Genomic DNA, 21,258 nt, shown 5'->3' on the forward strand with positions numbered 1-21,258 from the left:
CTATAAAAGAAATCTTAACTTTGGTATTGGAAAGCATATAAGCTAGCAAATGTTCAGGCAATTTCTCTATTTTCATAGACTTCTGTTGTTAAATTTTGTATTCTTTTCATGCATGTTTTAACTGCAGTAGGGTCTGAGTGGGTAGCAAGCAAATACCTTTGTTAAAACTTGCTCAGGGGCAGGTGCTGTGATGTTTCATGCTAAGCCTCTGCCCTGAGTGCTGGATTCCCATATGGGCACCGGCTGCTCTTCTGAACCAGGTCTCTGTTATGGCCTGGGAAAGCAGTGGAAGATGGCTCAAGTCCTTGGGTTCCTGCATCCCCATGGGAGACCTGGAAGAAGCTCCTGGTTCCTGGCTGTTGCAGCCATTTGGGGAGTGAAACAGCAGATGGAAGACCTTTCTCTCTGTCTCTTCCTCTCTCTGTAACTCTACCTCTCAAATAAACAAATAAAAATCTTTAAAAAAAAAACTGCTCAGGTCATTGGCTTCAAACACAGTAACCAGTTGGATCAGGATCAGATTCAGATTCTTATTTCTAAATCAAAGCGTTAGGTCAACAACATGAGTCCTTAAAATAACTCACTGTCCACTCTGCCTGTCCAAAAAAAAAAAAAAAAAAGTCACAATACAAATCTACTTCTCCATAGTGAACACCTCTGATTATTCCCAGAAAATAACAGTGGCTTAAAATTTTAGCTATTGGGAATTGTATGCAAAAGTTAAAGTTATAATTGTATGAGAAAACTTTGAGCTTTTATTGTAAGTGACTTAATTAAACATTTAAAAATGTGCAGTGAGATACCTCTTTCAACTTTTTTATATCTTTATTTGTGTCTATATACTATCCAAAATTCTATTACTTCTCCAATAACTATCATATTTAATCTAGAATCATTTGTAACAATATGATTTGCTTACTCTACAACCATTCTTAAATTAAGGAGGTTTCTAGCTTTACAAAGAATTTACTTCCTTTCATTGCATTTTTCCTTTTGCTACTTTACAAGATGAATGTAAGCAAGCCATTCTTTCACTTGAAACATCAACAAAGTTTACAACAGAGGGAGAAAGAGTAACTAACTAAAGTAATAATTTTCTACTTAATTATTTGTGAATATGAAAAGCTTCTATCTCTACTGCACAAGTTGTACACATGTGATCTTTGTTATTTTATTTGAATGAATATGTATGAATTAATTGGATGATTACAAAAAGATACTCAATTATTAAATGCATGTTTGCATGCAATTTTTTTCTAAAACTATTTTCATATCATTGTAAAAAAATTACAGGTTCCTTAAATTAATTCATACAAAAAATTGCATAACTTTTCCACATGACAAGAGACTGAAAGAAATTGAAAAAAAAAATACATTCAATTTATTTCCAAGGGTTTTTAAGAGTGGGTAGCTTTAGTTAAACTTAAATCAGCTTTTGGCTCAGAATATTCAACATTGGAATAGAAACATCTGCAGAAAATCTGTGTTCTTATTTACTGTGACAAGAAAACACAAGATAATCTTGAGAGGAAACATTTATAAAATCTCATTTTTATGAGTTGTATCATTGCTATCAAAAGCAAATTCTATCAATTGTTGTAACATTTAAATCAATGAAGTACCTAACATATTCCTCATAGTATTATTTTAATACAAAACTGACTACATTTTTAAAGTAAAATGCTGCTTTAAAAGTACTTCTTAAAACCTTATCAGAAAAATTGGCATTCCCTGTTTTGGACAAGAAATATTCAAAACATCTGTGTTCGTTCCAGTGTTGCAAAGCAACAGTTTAAGCAGTGTTTCAATGGTCCCAGTGATTTAAAATCAAGCGCTTTGCAGGAGGCTGGGATGGGGGACTCTGCAAGGAGGAGGGACTCATTAAGGCTTTCATCTAACACAAAAGCATACTCAGGCAATTCAATCTAGTTTTCAAAAATTAAATTCTTTCTGAACTAAGTATCAGATTTGACTTCAGTGGTAATTTACTCATAGAATTCTGTTTTTAAACGTTTTTTTCTAAATTAACATCTTTTGGCATTTAATATATAAACAAAAATTAAAATACAGACTTAAAAGTAATAATGAAGAGGCATGACGTATTGAAAACGAAAGTTCAGGGCAGGTATTTGGTACAGCGGGGAAGATGCCTACGTCCCCTATCAGAGTGCCTGGATTCCTTCAAGTCCCTGCTCTGTTCCTGACTCCAGCTTCCTCCCAATGCTCACCCCGGGAGGCAGCTGGTGATGGCTCAAATACTTAGGTTCCTGCCACCCGTGTGGGAGACCCATATGGAATTATCAGCTCCTGTGTTGGGTTTGGCCCAATTACAGCTATTGCAAGCTTTGAGGGAGTGTATCAAGGGATGGTAGATGCCCCTCTGTCTCTGTCTCTGTTTCTCTCCCACTGAAATAAAATGAGGAAAATTTTTTACAGAAAAAGAAGAAAGCTTGAAAGAAGAGGTAAGAGGCTTTTACTTTCACTGTCCATTAGGCACTGATTTGCTCTGTGACCTTGAGAAAGTAACAAACCCAAACCTGCCTTTATTTATCTGTGAAGCAGATTCATTTTAAATGTTACCAGCTGTTTCCTGGTTTAATGAGGTCTGGGTGAGGTCTTTCCATGATACACAAATGCAGTCCAGTTAGACTTGGCTTGGCCTGTAGATTTCCAAAAGGGACAGGCTCTGTCACCAGGGAGCATGGAGCCCAAGCCAGACACCAGGAGGGACCAGGCAGCTCAGGTACAAGAGTGAAGGTGCCGCTCTGGAAGGTAAACCCTCTTAGAGTCAGTGCAGCACCAGACACAGAGACTGCTGAAGTGGGAATGAGAGCCAAAGAAAAGGGAAGGACACAGAACTAGCAGCCTATTTTGAGTACCTGTTAAACAACACAGATAGCAGTAGCATCTAAGAGAGAAATCATGAGAATTAATGGACTTTTACTGGTAAAAACCGTAGCAAAATTCCTGAAATATCAAGTCCTAAAAGTCTGTTGGCTTCATTGAGGACTTAGGAACTAATCTGACCAGGTTCAAATCCCCGTTCCAATCTATTCACTGTGCTACTAATTACTTCCCTTCCCTCTGGCTCGGATGCCTTAACTGTACCATAGAGACAAAGACACTACCACCTATGGGGCAAATTCAAGGACTAAATTCATGAACACCCACACAGCACAAAGAACTGGAGCTGGCGCCATGAAGCCACTCAATAAGTTTGAGGTACAAAGAGCACACCATATCCTTCCAGTTTCTGCAAATGAAGCTTTCACAATGTCATCTTATTCTTCAGACCCAATTAATGTTCTCTGGTGACAGAAAAAAAAAAGGCTTCACACTATTTTGTGAAGATAATATAGTGCTTATAGCCCAAATAAAAATTATATGAAATAATTTTAGTGGAGAATAAGTGAACAATATGCATCTATTAATGCTGAGATATCCTGTGTTCCTAAACCTGTGTATATGAAATACATGAAGCTTGTATAACTTAAATAAAATTTTTTAAAAAAGGGATGGGGGAATCAACAAAGCAGATAGGACCTCTATCTCCTGGATTCTGCAGAGGCCAGAAGAAGCTGCCTCATATCTTAAAGATATGAAAACTCTGTTCTTCCTTTAGATAATGACAATTAGCGAATATATGGCCTATAATTCCTCCCAACGGCCTCCAGGACTTTTTTTCATGAGAGAACCCAGTCTTTAGAAAAACTGTCCTATTTTTCTTCAAAAGAGTAGTTTATATTTAGTTGTAATGCACAGAAGTGAAATTGACATTCTGAGCTTCGATGATTGTTTACAGCTCTTTACTGTTGAGGAACAGTACTTTTTTTCTTACAACTTCTGAACTTTTTACTTAGTGTAGGGTTAATCTTGTGGGTATAAAGTAAAGAAAGTAGATTGTTGTAAAAATTAAGAGGATATAGGAGAAGAAAGAGGAGGAAAGTGGAAGCATGAGCAGGTGGGAGGTTAGGGTGGGAAGTATCACTATGCTTCTAAATCTATATATATGAAATACATGAAATTGGCATACCTTAAATAAAAATTTTTAAAAAAAAATCTTGAAATATCCTAATGGAAAAGAATGTATTAAAGTCCTTGGGACCGGTGCTGTGGCATAGCAGGGAAAGCCACTGCCTGTAATGCCTGTATCCCATGTAGGCACTGGTTCATGTCCTCGCTACTCCACATCCAATCCAGCTCCCTGCTAATGACTTGGGAAAGCAGCAGCAGATGGCTTAAGTTTTTGGGCCCTTGAACTCATGTGGGAGACCTGGAAGAAGCTCCTGGCTCCCGGATTCAGACTGACCCAGTGCTGGTCATTGCAGCCATCTGGGGAGTGAACAAGGGGATGGAAAATATTCTCTCTCTCTCTCTCTTGATCTGTCTCCCCCTCTCTATGTAACACTTTCAAATAAACTGTTTAATTCCCTTCTTTTCCACAAATCTTCACCTGTTACTCACAATGCACCAGAGGTAGGCTGAATCTCTGTGTACGGCATATTAAAAGAACCTATTCCAAAAAGAACGTTTTTTATTATAGAAAAAGGTAAAGGTAAGAACAAACTTCCTGAAAAAATAAAATCATCATGTCCATGACTTATATTCCCAGAAGGCTTTTTCTCTGGGCATGCTTTTCATTTGTCTGACAAGTCCCTCTAGTTTTGCATCTCCTCTCAAGGAAGCCATGCTACTTCCTACTTCCACCTCTCCCAGGTCCCTGGAATCTTCCGGTTGGCCTTTCTTTTCTCATGTCAGCTGCCTCTCCATTAAGAAGAGCTCCACTAATGCTGACATTTTCTTGAGTACAGGGAGAGCCAAGCTTCCTATTTGGCATGAAGACTGATGCTGCAATACAAACAACCACCAAACAACAACAACAACAACAACAACAACAACAACAAAAACTACACCCGAACCGAACCGAACCGAACCGAACAATCACTTCATTAAATACTTGTGATTCTGTGGATGAACTGGGCACTCTTCTGGCCTGGGCCATCTTAACAGATTTCTGCTTTCACTCGGTGCACATCTGGGCCTAAAGGTCTAAGATGGCCTCATTCACAGCCCATACCCATCACTCAACTGGGTAGGTCTCACAGGCCTCCTCTCTAGGACAAGGAACAGCTCATCTCTGCTTTACCTTGCCCCTAATCCTCCATTAGATAACCCTCTACAATGGCCTCAGGGTTCTGAAAAACAGAAAGATAAAGGCCAAATAACTTCATGCAAACACTTTCTAAGCCTCTACTTGCAAGTCTGCTTATAGCCCATTGGTCAAAGTCATTCACATGAGCAAGCCCAGACTCAGGAGGGGGAAAATAAACTCCATTTCTTGATGAGAGGAGCTTTGCAAAGGGGCAGCATGCAGAGCGTGGCAGATTTTATAACCACTTTATACAGGGTGCTAAGCCACAAGCACAGCGAGACAAGACAGTATACATGTATAAATGTTGGAGGAGAGAATCAAATTTGATGTTTCACAGGAAAAAAAAAACCATAATGGAAAAATTATTTAGCTGTATTTCTTTATACTTACAGTGAAATAGTATCTTAAGATGGGTGCCAATTCTTTTCATTACTTAAGAATTCTGACTCTGGTCCTCCCTCTTCTCTTCCTTTTCTTCCTCTTCTCTGTTAGAACCCACAGTTGACAGTTTTAGAAGAAGCAGTTTCAGAGGTAAACCAACATGTAACTGTGACTCACAGTTTTATGAGATCAGTGATATTAAAATAATACGTATTTTTTAAGATTTATTTTATTCACTTGAAAGGCAGAGTTACAGAAAGAGAGAGAGAGAGAGAATGTCTTCCATCTACTGATTTACTCTCCAAATGGCTGCAACAGCCAGGTCTGAGCCAGAGGGAAGCCAGGAGCCAGGAGCTTCATCTGGGTCTTCCACATGGGTGCAGGGACCCAAGCACTTGGGCCATTGCTGCTGCTTTCCCAAGCAGATTAGCAGAGAGCTGGACTGGAAGTAGAGCAGCTGGGATGCCGGCATTGCAGGCAGTGGCTTTATCCATTACACAATGCTGGCTACCATAATTTTTTTTAAATAATGTGTTAGCTTGATTTGTAACTATTATTTATGTGGCACATAGGCCACTATTTTTTAAAATGCAACCAGCCTGCAACTTTAGGGACAGGCCTAACTAGGATGTTTCTAATAGAAGGCTATGATTCTGAAACGATTTTCACTACAGGTTCCCTTTGGTTGGTTATGTTTATGTGGAAAGTGAACAAGACTATTCCACAAATACTTTTCTTTAGGTTTAGAGTTTCTACTCACTCTTTGAAAGAAAACTGAATCACTCATTTTCTCAGGGGTCCCACAGGCAAGTTTTCTGAAGTCAGGGAAGTGGAGAGAATTGGGAAAAATCAAAAATTTAATAGGATGCTTGACGGTTACAAAAACATTGTCTTGTATGTTAGGTCAACTTGATTCTTAAAACAGCCCTGTAAAAGTACGTAAGGAAGATACTCTTTACCGTCTTGATAGTTAAACAAATTGAAACTCAAAGAGCTTGTAGTTTGACAGCAGAATTGGAATTTGAAGCTAATCTTTAAAAATACTTTTATTCAACTAAGAAAATAACTGATATATATGTATATAAAATTTGAATATTATTTTCACACAAAATATATGTGAACTACAGTGAATATATATGTATATATATATACATATTTATATGCAATTTCACCATAAGAAGATAGTGTGGCAGTCTTTGAAAGACACAAAGTCCTCTAGTTGGCTTCTGTTTGAAATCTCTGATTTCACTGTAGCCGGCATCCAACTGACTTCTGCCCTAGAAATCCTGAACTTTCTTTTATTAAGGAAACAGGCAGGAAACAGAGGATATAATTTTAGGGCTGGAATTTATCTAATTCTTTATACTTACTTCAGGTCACTGAAGCTCAGAAAAGTTAAGTGAATTGCCCTAAATCACAAGGAGATGAAAGAGCCAGGCCATTAAATCACATCAGATTTGGAACTCCCAGGCTTCCCTTTTCCTTGTGTCCCGTGAAATAGTCTTTATTCCCATGAGTTAATTTTGTTTTTTCTTCTTTATTTTCTCATCATGTTCTCTTCTTTTTACCACTGTCTTTATCCAGCTATTCAAAATTATCATTTTGAAACTATATATAAAATATATGTAAACTTTATGATATATATGTTATATAGTTACTATATATATTTTTATGTAGTGATAGTTCTGATATACAAAATATTTCCTTTTCATTTTTCCTATGCATTATGTTATAGGCATATTTTGTTTCTTTACTATATTCAAGATGATCATTTCTAACAGTCATTGCATTGATGCTCTATAATTTATCTAATCCATTTTCCTATTATTTAATATTGAGCCTATTACCACATTTTCTGCTAAACATAATGCTACCATGGTGACTTTCATGAAAATACATTTTTTTTTATTCTGCTGAATTATTTTCTTGGGGTAAATATCAAATAACAGTTTTACTCTGATAATGGGTGGAAGTTTGAATTCTTTGTGAGTATTGCTGCATTGTTTTTACAAGAGATATTAAACCAATGCTATCATCAAATTAGTCATTTTACTCTAATCTTACCAATTTACATGTCCTGTACCATTAATCTTAGCACTATAATACATGTAAATATATGTTTGCTTCTTTATACTTCTTTCATTACTAACAAGGTAACTATTTTTACTTTATTTGAAACTACTTCCATTCCATTGTTTATCCAGACTGTACAGCATGTTTGTTAGTCATGGTCAAGATATTTTTCCCATAAATTTGAATGAAACTTTCTATGAAATGCATATTGCTTGCTTGCTTTACATTGGCTTGCTTTATTAATGGATATATCTTTCCATTTTATTTTCCCTTTTCAGGTTTAGTTTTATAATTAGTTTTCATACACCTGATAATTTTATATCAAACTATTACATTGAACAAGTACAATCAGTGATTCAAGTAACTTTGGTTTTATTTCTTACGTCTCTCTCAAATCTGTTGGCTGAATTCCTCTTGCCTCTGAGACTTTTGGACTCATTCTCAGCCTCGTGTTGAGGTCACTGTAGGTCACAAAACCTATCTCAATTCATGAATAGGATGCCCAATAAGATAAAATCATGAAAACTCTGGACTCTGGTTAGAGCAAATCTTTTGTCCTTTCCACAGATTAGCACTACTTCAGTCTGGAAATCTAGAGAAGCCCTCTGTGTGGCTGCTTAGTATGATTCCTCCTCCTGCTCCAGCTTGTTCACCTCAACACCTACTCCTCCAGGATCAATTATTGTGCAGTTAGGGAAAAAAGGTAAGGTGTCTTACAAATTCTCAAATGACCATTATGATGCTCTCTGAGTCTGGTGAGAGTTCAAGCTGACATTTTCTTATATAGCATTTCCACAGAGCTTGAGGATCTATCTGCAGCTTTGCTGAAATAGGAATAGGCAGCTGTAAGCATATTCCTTTTTTTTTTGACAGGTAGAGTGGACAGTGAGAGAGAGAGAGACAGAGAGAAAGGTCTTCCTTTGCCACTGGTTCACCCTCCAATGGCCGCCTTTTTTTTAAAAAAAATATTTATTTATTTATTTAGACAGGCAGAGTTAGAGAGAGAGAGACAGAGAGAAAGGTCTTCCTTTTCTGTTGGTTCACCCCGCAAGTGGCCACCACAGCCGGCGCTGCACCGATCCAAGCCAGGAGCCTGCTGCTTCATCCTGGTCTCCCATGCAGGTGCAGGACCCAGGCACTTGGGCCATCCTCCACTGCCTCCCGGGCCACAGCAGGGAGCTGGACTGGAAGAGGGGCAACCGGGACAGAATCCGACGCCCCAACCAGGACTAGAACCGGGGGTGCTGGCACCGCAGGCGGAGGATTAGCCAAGTGAGCCGTGGCGCCGGCTGCATATTCCCTTGAGTCAACCCCTCAAAGAGGTGAACTATCTCCATTTCCTTTTGAAAAGTCTGTCTGAGCCTGCAGAAGGTTCACCTGTGCAGGACTGAAGATAACATAGGCCAGCTTCTTTCACACATGGTTCATACCTGGTTCTCTCAAAACACTTCAGAATACTCTGCCCTCATAAAATCATGAGATGTTGGCCAGCTTCCTTAACTTCCTTTCTTTCTTTGGCTCATCAGCATTTAACCCTGAGGCATTCCCAGGAAACAACCAGACATCAGGCACCTTGAATTTCCGATCAGCACCCCAACCTTGGGCCATGTAGATAGGTAGAGTGCTACTCTGTGCACATCAATGGCTGTTTTAAAAACATCTCTTCACAAATCCTCTCCAACTTCCATACACTCTGATTCCTTTAGTACCTTATTAAGGGCAAGAATTTTTTTGACAGGTAGAGTTATAGACAGTGAGAGAAAGAGAGAGAAGAGAGAGAAGAGAGAGAGGGAGAGAGAAAGGTCTTCCTTCCGTTGGTTCACTCCCCAAATGGCTGCTACAGCCGAGGCCAGGAGCCAGATGCTTCTTCCTGGTCTCCCATGTGGGTGTGAGGCCCAAGCACTTGGGCCATCCTCCACTGAGAGGCAAGAATTTTAAGAGTTTTTCAATTGGTTATTAATACTCTCTTTTGAAAATTAGCATTTTTTTTCTAGCACATCTCATTGGACAACCGCAGGACTGAATCTTGGTGCTTCTTGTGGGGAGCAGCCCGGACTGGACTGTTACTGGAATTAAGACTTATTCTATGCATCTGCTCTCCCACAATATGGCGCTGGGAGAGAAGTAAACAGCTTCTGCACAGCTGCCTCCAGTTCAACCAATAAACTGTAGGACTTGCTCCTGATTGGAGGAGAGCAGCGTACTCGGCGTGTGGGCAGCCGAGTTGGGATTGGCGGAGGAGGACTATAAAGGAGGAGAGAGACGGCATGCACCAGGAACATTTAAGGGGAACATCTAAGGGGAACACCTGTGCAGCCCCCGAGAGAGCCGGCCGGCGGTGTGCCGCTCCCCTGCGGAAGTGGGGAATGTGGCCAGGGGGAACTGCCCTTCCACGGAGGTGGAAGGGTCAGTAGCTAACCCGGGAAGAACCAGCAGCAAACCCGGGGAGGGCCGAGCAGACGATAGAACAGCGCAGGGTCCAGTGTCGTTCCTCCACGAAGACGGGGAGCGACACTTCTGATTAAATTTTTCTTTCTGTCTATTAAGTTTTCTGTTGAAGTTTCTTTAATTTCAATATTTCTTTTTTTTAATCTCCAATTTTAACTGAATGTATTTTTTCTCTAAAATGAACTATAAAGTGTAGATTAAATGTTTCAGGTAGTTACATGGTTATCCATATATTAATTTCATCATTGCCCTTTGATTTTGAAGAGTTTATTTCTCATATATTGTTTACACATATTCCAGTCCATTTTTGGCCTTTTCTTTCATTATATATTCAATATATATATTCATTCATTATATATTCAAAATATATTATAGTTGTATGATATTACATTCTACTAGGTAGTAAGGACAGGGACATCTTACTACTTTTCTTCTTGAGATTCTCACAGAAATTATCAGTCCTAATTCTGAATTACCATCATTGGATTGAGGTTTTGATTGGAATTATTTTAAACTATAAGTTAGAAAGAATGATAACAAGAATGGAAAATTAAAAGAAACATTGATATGTATTGATATATAAACAATGGACCCAGAACTGGTCTAGGTTCCACTTAAAAGTTAACTCATTTAATTTTTAAAATAACTGTGGTAGATTTAATTAATGACCCCAACTCTTTACACCTTCTGTCATCCACAGCTCTGCTATGGCCTCATTCTGGGAATTCTATATTTCCTGTACACTGGCTTTGGGTGTGGTCATGTTTTGCATTAGCACATGGGTGTAAGCAAATAAGCTAAGTCTTGATATGTGCTTCTTCCATTGGGCTTGCTCTACTGTACTTCAACCATTGCCATGACAAGAAGGTATTATCTGTCTTGCTGATCCCAGGAGAACATGGGAAATACTTGTGTCACGGAACCAAGATGAGTCCATTTGCCTACCTCCATCAAAAAGCTAAACTCCAAGCCCCTGGTTTTTGGAGCAAAGAAAGTTTGTTAATGGGCAGTCAATCAAGGAACAATGTTCAGATCTGACTCTCTGTACATGTTACAAAAAATACTGGAAAGGGAGTTCAGGAGCATAGATGGGATATGGATATTTGTTCATTAATAAAGAAAGGGAAACTTTTGGTTCTTCTGCCAGTGTAGGTCATGGTTCTTCATAAATTGTTTGTTCAGATATCATAAATTCATTCAGTAGTCAGCTGCCCATTCATCATTTGCCTACCCATAGTTCTGACTGCTTTCAGCAATTTTTATCTGTGAATCTCAGGGAAGTTTGTTGCTGCTTTGCAAAATAAGCTCAGGGTTTACATTAGTTGTGTCTTTCTTAATCCTGGAGGGCATATTTGCATTTGGGGCAGAGATGATAGGATGCTGATTTGTAAGAGTAAATCATTGTTGCTTTAAGCCATTGAGCTTGGGCTGGTTTGTTAAATATATTTAGTATTAGGTAATTAATGTGCCATATTACAAGAGTATGCACTGTTATTATCCCTATTTAACATGTGAGAAAAATGAGGCAAATATATATTAATTTGTTTTAACTAACAAATGATATATGCTTCCTCTAGTTTATTCTAATGGTATATTATTTGCAAATTATATTTTTATATATTTAATGTTAACATCTTGTTTTCAAGCCTACTTTTTTCATCAGTACTTTGATACTTTAGAGCTCTATCTTTGTTAATGTTGGTGAGCTCATAGATAAAATAAAGGATTAGTAAGCTATTGGTAGATATCTTATCCTAATAAACGAATACCTGCTATGTGCCTCACTGGTCCTCTTCCCCACTCTTCACACTTAACTCACTCATTTCTTGGTGTGCTATTGTTCTTGATCCTGGGCCATTCCATATCCTGTTCTCTTATGATGTTCTTTTTCTTTTTTTCCACCCCTTTGCATAACCAAGCTGTTTCTTACATGTACCTACATGCATAGGATAGCTGTGAAGAACATTGAGACAGTAGTTGTAGAACCACTTAGCTTAGTTCTACAAATATATCAATACTGAATAATGTTCAATAAATGTTGCTGCCTTTGCAGTTATGTTTTTCTTGCAACTTTTTTTAAGGTTTATTTTATTTACTTGAAAGGCAGAGTTGAGAGAGAGCGAGAGCAAGTGCGCACACACACATGAGAGCGAATGAGAGAGAGAGAGAGAGAGAGAGAGAGAGAGAGAATCTCCCATCTGCTGGTTGACTTCCCAAATGGACTCAATGGCCAGGGCTGGGCCAGACTAAAGCCAGGAGCCAGGAGCTTCATCTGGGTCTCCTATGTGGATGCAGGGGCCAAGGACCTGGGCCATCCTCTGCTGCTGTCCCAGGCACGTTAGCAGAGAGCTGGATCAGAAGCAGAGCAGCTAGAACACGAACCAGCCCCTTTCTTGCTACTTCTTCAGTATCCTGTGGACCTCACTGCATCTTCCTTTTCTTTATTTTTCTCTTCAAAACCCCTCTGTCATTTGTGTTCTCTAAATTTCCCTGGCAAATTTTGCACCCCTATAATGGAGGCCAATTAAGTTCCCATTTCTCTCTGTTCCTTAAGGTCCAGATCCATATAGCCACCTACCTTTTGCACTCCTTCATTGGGATGCCTCACAAACTTATAATTGAATAGCACCAAAGTAAAATTTCTTCTATTCCCCAAATCTGCTAGGCCTTTTACAACTTCTACCATTACAAGTGGCACACCTATTCAGTCAGCTACTTAAAACCAGAAACTAGTTGTAATCTTTTATTCCTCCATCATTCTTATTCTCTAACCATGAAGTTTTATTGATTTTACTACTAAATATCTTACACATTCATATACTTTCCCACTACTACCTGGATGTGACATCAATTAGATAATCTCATTGATTATCCTTGATCCTTGAGTCCACATCTGTCTACCTCTATTGAGATTAGTATTAGCCCACTTCAATCTCAAGAGGTCATGCGACTGCTTCCCATATCTGCTCCATGCTCCAGGGGGAATACAGGGAATCTTCCCAAAGACATCACATGGAAAAGTTGGATTTAGACATTGAACTCTTCCCCTGCTCTTCTGTTTGAACCCATATCTGAATCCAGCAATACCTGCAAAAATGTTGCCTGTGGCATTTACCCACCTAGGCTTTAAAGCCTTTCCCTTCTTTCCTGATACTAGTTACCTGGCTATATCTCAACATGGCTGCTTTATACTTTCACCCAGAATTTAGGTGTTTCAGATGTTCAAATGCCAGACTTGCCCATTTCTTTTTAAGTCATCATTCCTATCTTGGTTTTGGGAAATGGCACTGATCTCACTCATTAAGCCATCCTATTCAAACTTTTTAAAAAAGATTTATTTATTTATTTAAATGGCAGAGTTGGGGGTGGGGATCACCTATTAGCTGGTTCACTCCCTAAATGGCTCCAACAGTCAGGGCTGGGCCAGACTGAAGCCATGAGCCAGGACTTCATCCACGTCTCCCATGTGGGTAACAGGGGCCCAAGGACTCGAGCCATCCTTCACTGTGCTTCTAGACACATTAGCAGGGAGCTGGACTGGAATTGGAGCATCTGGGTATTGAAATGGCACCCATATGGGATGCTGGCATTGTGGGTGGTGGCTTTATTGGCTATGCCACAAGGCCATCAAATTTCCTGATGCTTCAGATTTTAAATTTGTGGTTTTCAGAAGTCAATAAATACAGAATCACCCATAAAGCTTTTTGTAACATCAGTATTCCAAGACTATGGATATTTTGAGTCACATATTGGGTAGAGCTGCAAATTTCCTTTTTAAAGATTCTGATGGGATTCTAATGGGTATCCAAGTATAGGAATTAACAGTCTACCAGGAAATTGTCTATATATATATATATATATATATAGAGAGAGAGAGAGAGAGAGTTTTATTTACTATTTTAACAGTAGGGGCCAATTTAAGACTTTGAAACGATCAGCTTTTCCATTATAAAACTTCTCTGAAAGTCTGTTTATTAAATGGGAAAAAAGTCTTTTCTTTGACAGTTCCAGTTTTCCAGGTTTCTAATGTCAAAAACCTGAGTTTTTGCGGCAGCTACACTGATACATGGCTGAATTGTTAATGTCTACCACATCTTTCATCTTCTCTTTATAAATTATTACAGCTTGTATTCGATAGAAACTTCTCAGAAAAAGGAAGTGACCTCAACTTCACAATTACTAAACCAGCTAGTTATCCAAGCTACTTGTTTTTATTCAGTTTGTTTTTTTCTTGTGATGATTTAATGCTCAAAGCAGCCTTGGTTTCACAGCCTACTAAAAAGTTGATAATGCTTAATAAGGAGTTTACTACAAGGAGCTCATGTCCAGATGACTTCATTGAGACAATCATCTATTTTAGACTATTAGCCCATAAATTTAAACTTGGTGACATTTCTTCATTTTTAAGTATTGAATGTGCTTATGAACTCAGTCGAGAAGCAATTGGGTTATAAATCTATCTAATAGTCTGTAAATCCCAGGATCAGCTGCTTTCACAATTTTTAAAAAACATTTAAAAGTTAGCTGTAGTTTTTAATTGCCTGAGTGTATGTTTAGTTGAAAATATTATTCAGAAGACATGAGAAAAATGTAGCAGGTGTGTTATCTTACAAGGACCCCCTTTCAAAAAATAATTTTAGAGTATATAGTTAATAAGCTAGAGCAATTCAGTCCATGCATACTGTCAGGGTGGGGGTGGCTGTGGCAAATGTCACTTTTATGGTTGCTACCAAACAAGGTAGGTCCTCTGTCCTAAGCACACAAAAATCAACCTGTTACAGCAGCCTGATGGGAAGAGAAAGGCTTTATGTGTGTGGCTTGGTAGCAAAGGAGCTAGGAGGTTAGGCTAAGATCTGTCTCTTCCATGGGAGGTTGGGACAGGGTATGGGGGAAGTCTGGGATCCAGCAGGGAAAGTCAGTACAGGAAAGTACTGATGAGGCAAATTTTGATGACAGGGGCTCAGGACCAAGCCATTAATGGAAGAGCTTAGAAAAATGGGTTTTAACACTGGATTTCCTTGATAACAGACCCCTCTGAAAGGGCTCTGGGGTTTAAGTTTTGGTCATGCTCCCTTATCTTTGGTTCTGCAGCTTAGGTTTTTCAGTTCTTCTGAACATGCCCAAGGTTGCAAGACTTGTTTCCCACCCTGAGTTCTCTCTGCCTTCCTGCCAGTGTCTTCCATAGTTCTCCTAAGAAAACACAAACTTACAAAAATATAACACCATTATTCAAGCATGAGGTGGGGTGTGGGGAGCAACTTAGACTAGACTAAGTTACTGGAATTAAGACTTATTCAATGCATCTGCTCTCCCACAATATGGCGCTGGGAGAGGAGTAAACAACTTCTACGCAGCTGCCTCTTGCCAACTTGACTGATGAGCTGCAGGAGCTGATCCTGCTCCTGATTGGAGGAGAGCAGCATGCTCGGCGTGTGGGTAGCCGAGTTGGGATCGGTGGAAGAGGACTATAAAGGAGGAGAGAGACAACATGCACCAGGAACATCCGGATAACATCTGAGCAGCCCCCGAGAGAGCAGGCCCCCGCGGAAGTGGGGAAAGTGGCAGGGGGAACCGCCCCTCCATGGAGGTGGAGGGGTCGGCAGCCAACCAGGGAAGGACCAGCAGCAAATCCGGGAAGGGCCGAGCAGACAAAAGAACAGCGCAGGGTCCTGTGTCGTTCCTCCATGAAGAGGGGGAGCGACAGTGGGGAAGTTTGGGGAAGGCACAGTGAAGCACAGCATGAGTCTTTTCAGTTTTGAGAGTGTCAGGAAGAAACCCCATTAAGGCAGCACTCCAATTCTGTGGTGCAGTTTCACCTGGATGTTTCCAAGAAATGCTGTCCACTTAGCCTCTTCGCTGCTCATCAATGGTTTTCTGAGCTTTCTCTTCAGTGATGGACTCATCACATCATTTTCTCCACCCTTAATCCCCGGGCCTCCAGTATCCCAGGTCTTTCCTTTGACATTGCCAGGCCTTATTTGCATGGTCCTTCTCTTACAGTGATCATAAAAAACTGTCTTTTCCCAGCAGTCTTTTCTTCTATTTTCCAATTAAACAAGGTCCTATATGAATCTCTTAATTTTTATCTCCCCTTTTCTTCCCTAATGGGTTAATTCTTCATAAACTTTTGATGAATGCTCTCTTCCATTAAATAACATAGCCAAAGCAGAGTTCCCTGACCTATATGGCTATATGAATTTTATATTGTGGTAGTTCTGTGATTCAAGTCTTTATGCCTCTCTCTGAAAATACCCTTGAATTTCTTTTCCCACATTTCTCATCATGTCTTGCTCTAGTAAAAAAAAAAAAAAAAAACTTCAATAGATGTGGGGCCATCGGTTATGCCACCACCTGTGACAATGACATCCCATATGGGCTCCGGTTCAAATGCTCTTTCTAATCCAACTCCCTGCTAATGTGCCTGGGAAAAGCAGTGGAAGACAGCCCAAGTGCTCGAGCCCCTGCACCTATGTGGAAGACATGAAAGAAGCTCCCGGCTCCTGGCTTTTGGGTAGTGAACCAGTAAATGGAAAATTTCTCTGTCTGTTTTTTTCTCTAACTCTGCCTTTCAAATAAATAAATATATCTTTTTAAAAAAATCAATACATTCAATATTCTCAGTAAAACTGCAACTCTTCAAACCTCAATGGACAGAAGCAGTGCATTTGTAACTTCTATCTTTATAAACTCATCCCAGAAATGACAATAAAATATTTTACTATGTTATGTCCTAAACAAAACATGTCACTGCTTCTAATATTCCAAGGATCAAGTTACAGCTCATTACCTTGTCAAAGTCTTTTAATATCTGGTGTCACTTAAACTTCCTAACATAATTTCTAAATACTTTCAACACAAGCATGTCTTCAGCCAATTGGTCTACTCTTTTCTTTCACCTGAGATACTTTCCCTTTAACTTACATTTCTTCTTCCCCAATTTTGATTTTATTTGAAGGTATAGCCTCTGTTCCACCCCCTAAACCCATTTGAAGGCTCTCATCACTCAAATTTTATCCCTAGGTAATTCCATTTTCTTCTTCTTTTTACTGAATTAAATAGTATCTTGATTCTTATGTATTTCACAACTATGGGAGTTTGTTTGTAATGTGAGCATATCCAAGAGGAATAAATCCAGAATGGGATCTTTTAAGGGCAAGTGATGCCTGAACATCAAAATATTGATTCTGAAATCAAGAAATAACTATAACATTACGGAAGGACTTTAAGACTTCAAACAGACACAAAAAGCATTGCTTAGAGTGCAGGAAATACAATTCTATAATGAGAATACAGTTTATGTACTTATAACTGCAGTGTCTATACAACAAAGCATAGAGCATTCAAAAGCATCTGATTTCATTCTCCTAGCCTTCTTTGGCTATGTTGAAGTAACTCCTACCATGTGTAGGGCGGCTCCCAGCTGACCTTAATTTTCCTCCTTGAATCATATCTCATATTTTTTTTTTTTACTGTGGCATGACCATTCTTGTTTCACAGCTCTTATTACTAATTGTAAATAGTTCTTAGTCCCTCCTAGTGTTAGTATTATTAGCTCCAGAAATGACTTTTGAGGGCCAGAGTTTTGCCTTTCTATCCTAAACACTGAGTGTCTGTCAGCCTTATATGGGGATTAGAATTCTAACTTGCAGCTACTTTCTCTCTCTGTTCCCTGTGACTAGATTTTAAAACCCATTGTAGGAGTATTTATGAAAAGCACGGGCTATAATGTCAGATAGATTTCTACGTCTAAATTTTCTGCACTAAAAGGATATCAAATACCATGCCCTCATTTTAAAGGTTACTTCTTTGTGCCACCTTTACCCACTAACTAGCTACACCCACTCAAAGTCAGGGGTTTTTGTTTTAAAATTCCCTTGAATTGTCTGCCTTTTCTTCAGAACACTTTATCTTGTAGATAGTTAATTGTAGTTCAGGGGTGATTGGTTGATCAGTATATTTCTTCCCTATGACACTGTATGTCCCAGTGGAGCAGACACTGTCTCTCATTTAGTTCATCACTATTCCTAGGCTTTAGCTTTGGCCCAGCTCTTCAAATATTTCTTAAATGGAAGGATACCTTATAAGGTTGGTGAAGAAGGAAAAGTGATATACAGTACTGTATAAACATTATAAAGCACAGGCCTGTGTATCAGTATTTGGAGTCCATAATGTGGACTTTTTAATTCTCTAACTCTTGCTTGAAATTTGGAAATGTACCTCTTTCTTGCATAGCAACATGGACACATGTATGTTCTATGTCCCCAGAAGTCATTGATTATCCTTCAACTAAAGTAACTTGATTGACCTGAATGTGTGCTTGCATCTCTTCTACTCAAGCATTTCATTAGGCCTATGAAGCCGGGAGCCAAACCTCTCAGTGCTTTTCAATCCCTCAATATTTAGTATTCTCTCACACAGATGATAATGCAGAGAACTGCTAAATTTATGTTTCCAAACATGTCTTTTAAAGTGGCCATCTGTCTGTCCAGACCACCCAGAATGGCCTCAGAGATAGCCAAAGACTGGTAGAAAGCATACAGATGTTAGCATCTGTACCCTCAAAAGTTTCAAAGTTGTTAACTTTCCATTTACCAAAGTTTTGCTTGGGACCACAAAAAGACCCTTAGCAGCAGGAGAGAATTCATGAACAGCAAAATGAAACCTGGATTCATGCTGTGGTCATTTGAGAGAATCTGGCGTTCCTGCCAGCCCACAGTAGGTATTTGGTTAAAAGCTGCTGCATAGATTTGGAGGAAGAAAAACCTCGGTGGCTCTCAGCATTGCTTACCTTTCAATAGAGAGCTACCAGAAATTCCCTTTGCTCTCCACTACTGGATGGACACAGCAGGCAGGCAGAGTGGCTTCGCCGGTCCTGAGGTGAAGTGTATTAACACCACGCGCCTCCACGTTCTGGGCTGAAGACACCGTGCAGAAGTTTGGGAAGCGCCTCGGAGAGGGAAGTTTGGCTGTCTTCAAGTCAGGAGAAGCTCCTGAGGCAGTCGGGCTGTAAAGGCCAGCTGTGGGGAGAAGAAATTCAACTTTAAAAGTTGTCGCCGCGACTGTTTCAAACGTAGGGAGAAAGAGTAGGAAAGACTGGTAGGGGGGCAGGGAGAAAAAGGGACTGGTAAAGGAAAAGCAGGAGAGGCTGTTACACCTCTTCTTCCGTCTCTCCCTCCCTGCAGGAGCTAAAAAGTTTGCCCGCGCAGCTTTCGGGACGGGTCAGAGCGCGCTTCCGCGGCAGACCCGCGAAGAGAAGCGCCCGGCTCGCCCTCGCCCCGGCCGGTGCTCCTGGATCCCGTGAGGCTCCGGCTGCACGCAGCTCTCGCTCTGGCGAAGCCTCCCCTCCCTCACCCACCCTGCTCCCGGAAAAGAAAAAGGAAAGCTCGAGCCTGGACACCGGCCCTAGCCCTCCCCCTCTTCCTGGGGGAGCTGAGGTAGAAAGTGCGGCTTTTCCAGTGATTCCCTGGCGAGAGGGAGGGAGTTGGCGAAGAACGCCGCGCGCCCGGACTGAGTTAGCCCAGAGGACGCACGCAGCCCGCAGCCCCTCGGCGGAGCCCCAGCGGGCCGGGCTGCCACGGGCCACAGGGCCCGGAGCGCTCGCGGGCCCCCAACGCGCCCCCGCGGCCCGGCGAGGGAGTCGCCGCCTGAAGTTCCGGCGAAGGGGGTGGTGCGCCCTGGAGCAAGATCAGGAAATGGCCTTTTTCTCACTTCGCCGCCTGCTGCGCGTCGGGGCAGTCGGCAGACGTCTAAGAGTGGACGGGGACAAGCGGAGCGCCCTGGCAAAGCGGAGAAGGTGACTGGGAAGCGGGGCCCCTCCGGGCCCCCAGTCGTCTGCCTGGGTAAGAGCGAGACGCACAGGCCGGATTTGCCCGAGCGCTCCAGGTGTGGCGAGCGCCGGGCCAGCTAAGGTCCTACAGCCCTGGGGGCTCCGGGGCACCCACAGCACGCCCAGAATTCCCCGGCGTCCAGGGCGCTCCGGCCGCTACGAGTCTCCGCCCCCGTAAGCCTCAATGCCTCACTTGATTTTTCCCCACTTCCCCAGAACTTTGGGGCGGAGATACTAACTTTCTCTGTGGAAGTTGCTCTGAGGAGCGAGGAGGAGGATAAAGTGAAGTTTGATGGAGAAGAGCAACTCCTCTGCGTCTTTCCCCGACGTCCGATCCGCTGAGCCATCACTTTGAGAAGACTGGAAAGTTGTTGGAAGTGGGAACGGCTGAGAGGCCCGCAGGCTTTCTTCCCAGGTGGAGATCCTCCGCCGTCCGTGGGGTATCCCGCTCCGCGTGCATGTGTGCGCCGGCGGCGGCGCGGGGTGCGTGCTTCTGCGCTGGGAGTCTGAGTGCGCACCCGAGTGAATGGCCCCCAGGAGCGCAGCGGGGCCTCAGCCTCTCCCGTCTCCGCAGGCCTGGATCTGCCCTGGGAAGATGCTAGCCATGGGAGCGTTGGCAGGCTTCTGGGTCCTCAGCCTCCTCACCTATGGCTACCTGTCGTGGGGCCATGGTTTAGAGGAAGAGGAGGAAGGGGCCTTAGGAGCTCCAGCTGCGGAGAGACAAGAGCCTAGCGCAACAGCAGCCGCCACCTCCCAGCCCCATCTCATTTTCATCCTTGCGGATGACCAGGGATTTAGAGATGTGGGCTACCACGGATCTGAGATAAAGACGCCCACTCTTGACAAGCTCGCTGCTGAAGGAGTTAAACTGGAGAACTACTATGTCCAGCCGATTTGCACACCATCCAGGAGTCAGTTTATTACTGGAAAGTAAGTATCAGTACATCTTTTATTTATTCTTTGGAGAGATCTTAAGCATTGGAGATTAAGCTCTAATTTAAGGAAATGACAAAGCATGGGAAACTGGAATGAATGAATGTTGGGTGGATGGATGGTATTGAATTGATGGTGTTAAAATGGATGCTGTGTTAATGATCTTGACAGTCTATTCACTTGTCTAGTCTTTTCCTTATTCTCAGAGCTATGAGTTTTTAAATGAAACCAGGGCTTGTTAACATTTGCTTAACAGAGAGCTCTAGATCTAGTTCTATTCCAGTGCTATTGTCAACTTCGAGCATGCTCAGATTTCTCAGCCTTTATAATAGAATTCACACTCATCATCACTGATAAGAAAGATCAAGATTTTTTCTGTGACTTTTTGTTTGTTCTTGATGTATGAGCAAAGCCACAGGTTGTCACAGGGAGAAAGGGGCCCAGG

At 41.2% G+C, this 21,258-nt stretch overlaps 2 protein-coding genes across 22 annotated transcripts in view; one reads left to right on the plus strand and one right to left on the minus strand.

Annotated features, from left to right (window-relative positions):
* Nucleotides 1-21,258, minus strand: part of LOC127483154 (translation initiation factor IF-2) — a 335,580-nt gene that overhangs the window by 74,677 nt on the left and 239,645 nt on the right. For 15 of the 21 annotated variants that reach the window (XR_011378297.1, XR_011378293.1, XR_011378295.1 and 12 more), the window contains one exon: nt 18,843-19,071. The gene's annotated coding sequence lies outside the window, so the exon portion shown is untranslated. The other 6 variants (XR_011378285.1, XR_011378283.1, XR_011378281.1 and 3 more) reach the window with 3 other exon arrangements.
* The window catches only part of ARSJ (arylsulfatase family member J), a 99,388-nt gene continuing 98,536 nt past the window's right edge, over nt 20,407-21,258 (plus strand). The window contains exon 1 of the mRNA XM_002717173.5: nt 20,407-20,810. Within this exon, the coding sequence (XP_002717219.2) occupies nt 20,407-20,810 (404 nt within the window). The remainder of the gene's footprint in view (nt 20,811-21,258) is intronic.

Source organism: Oryctolagus cuniculus, chromosome 8 (genome assembly GCF_964237555.1).
Source record: "Oryctolagus cuniculus chromosome 8, mOryCun1.1, whole genome shotgun sequence".
NCBI classification, from domain to species: domain Eukaryota; kingdom Metazoa; phylum Chordata; class Mammalia; order Lagomorpha; family Leporidae; genus Oryctolagus; species Oryctolagus cuniculus.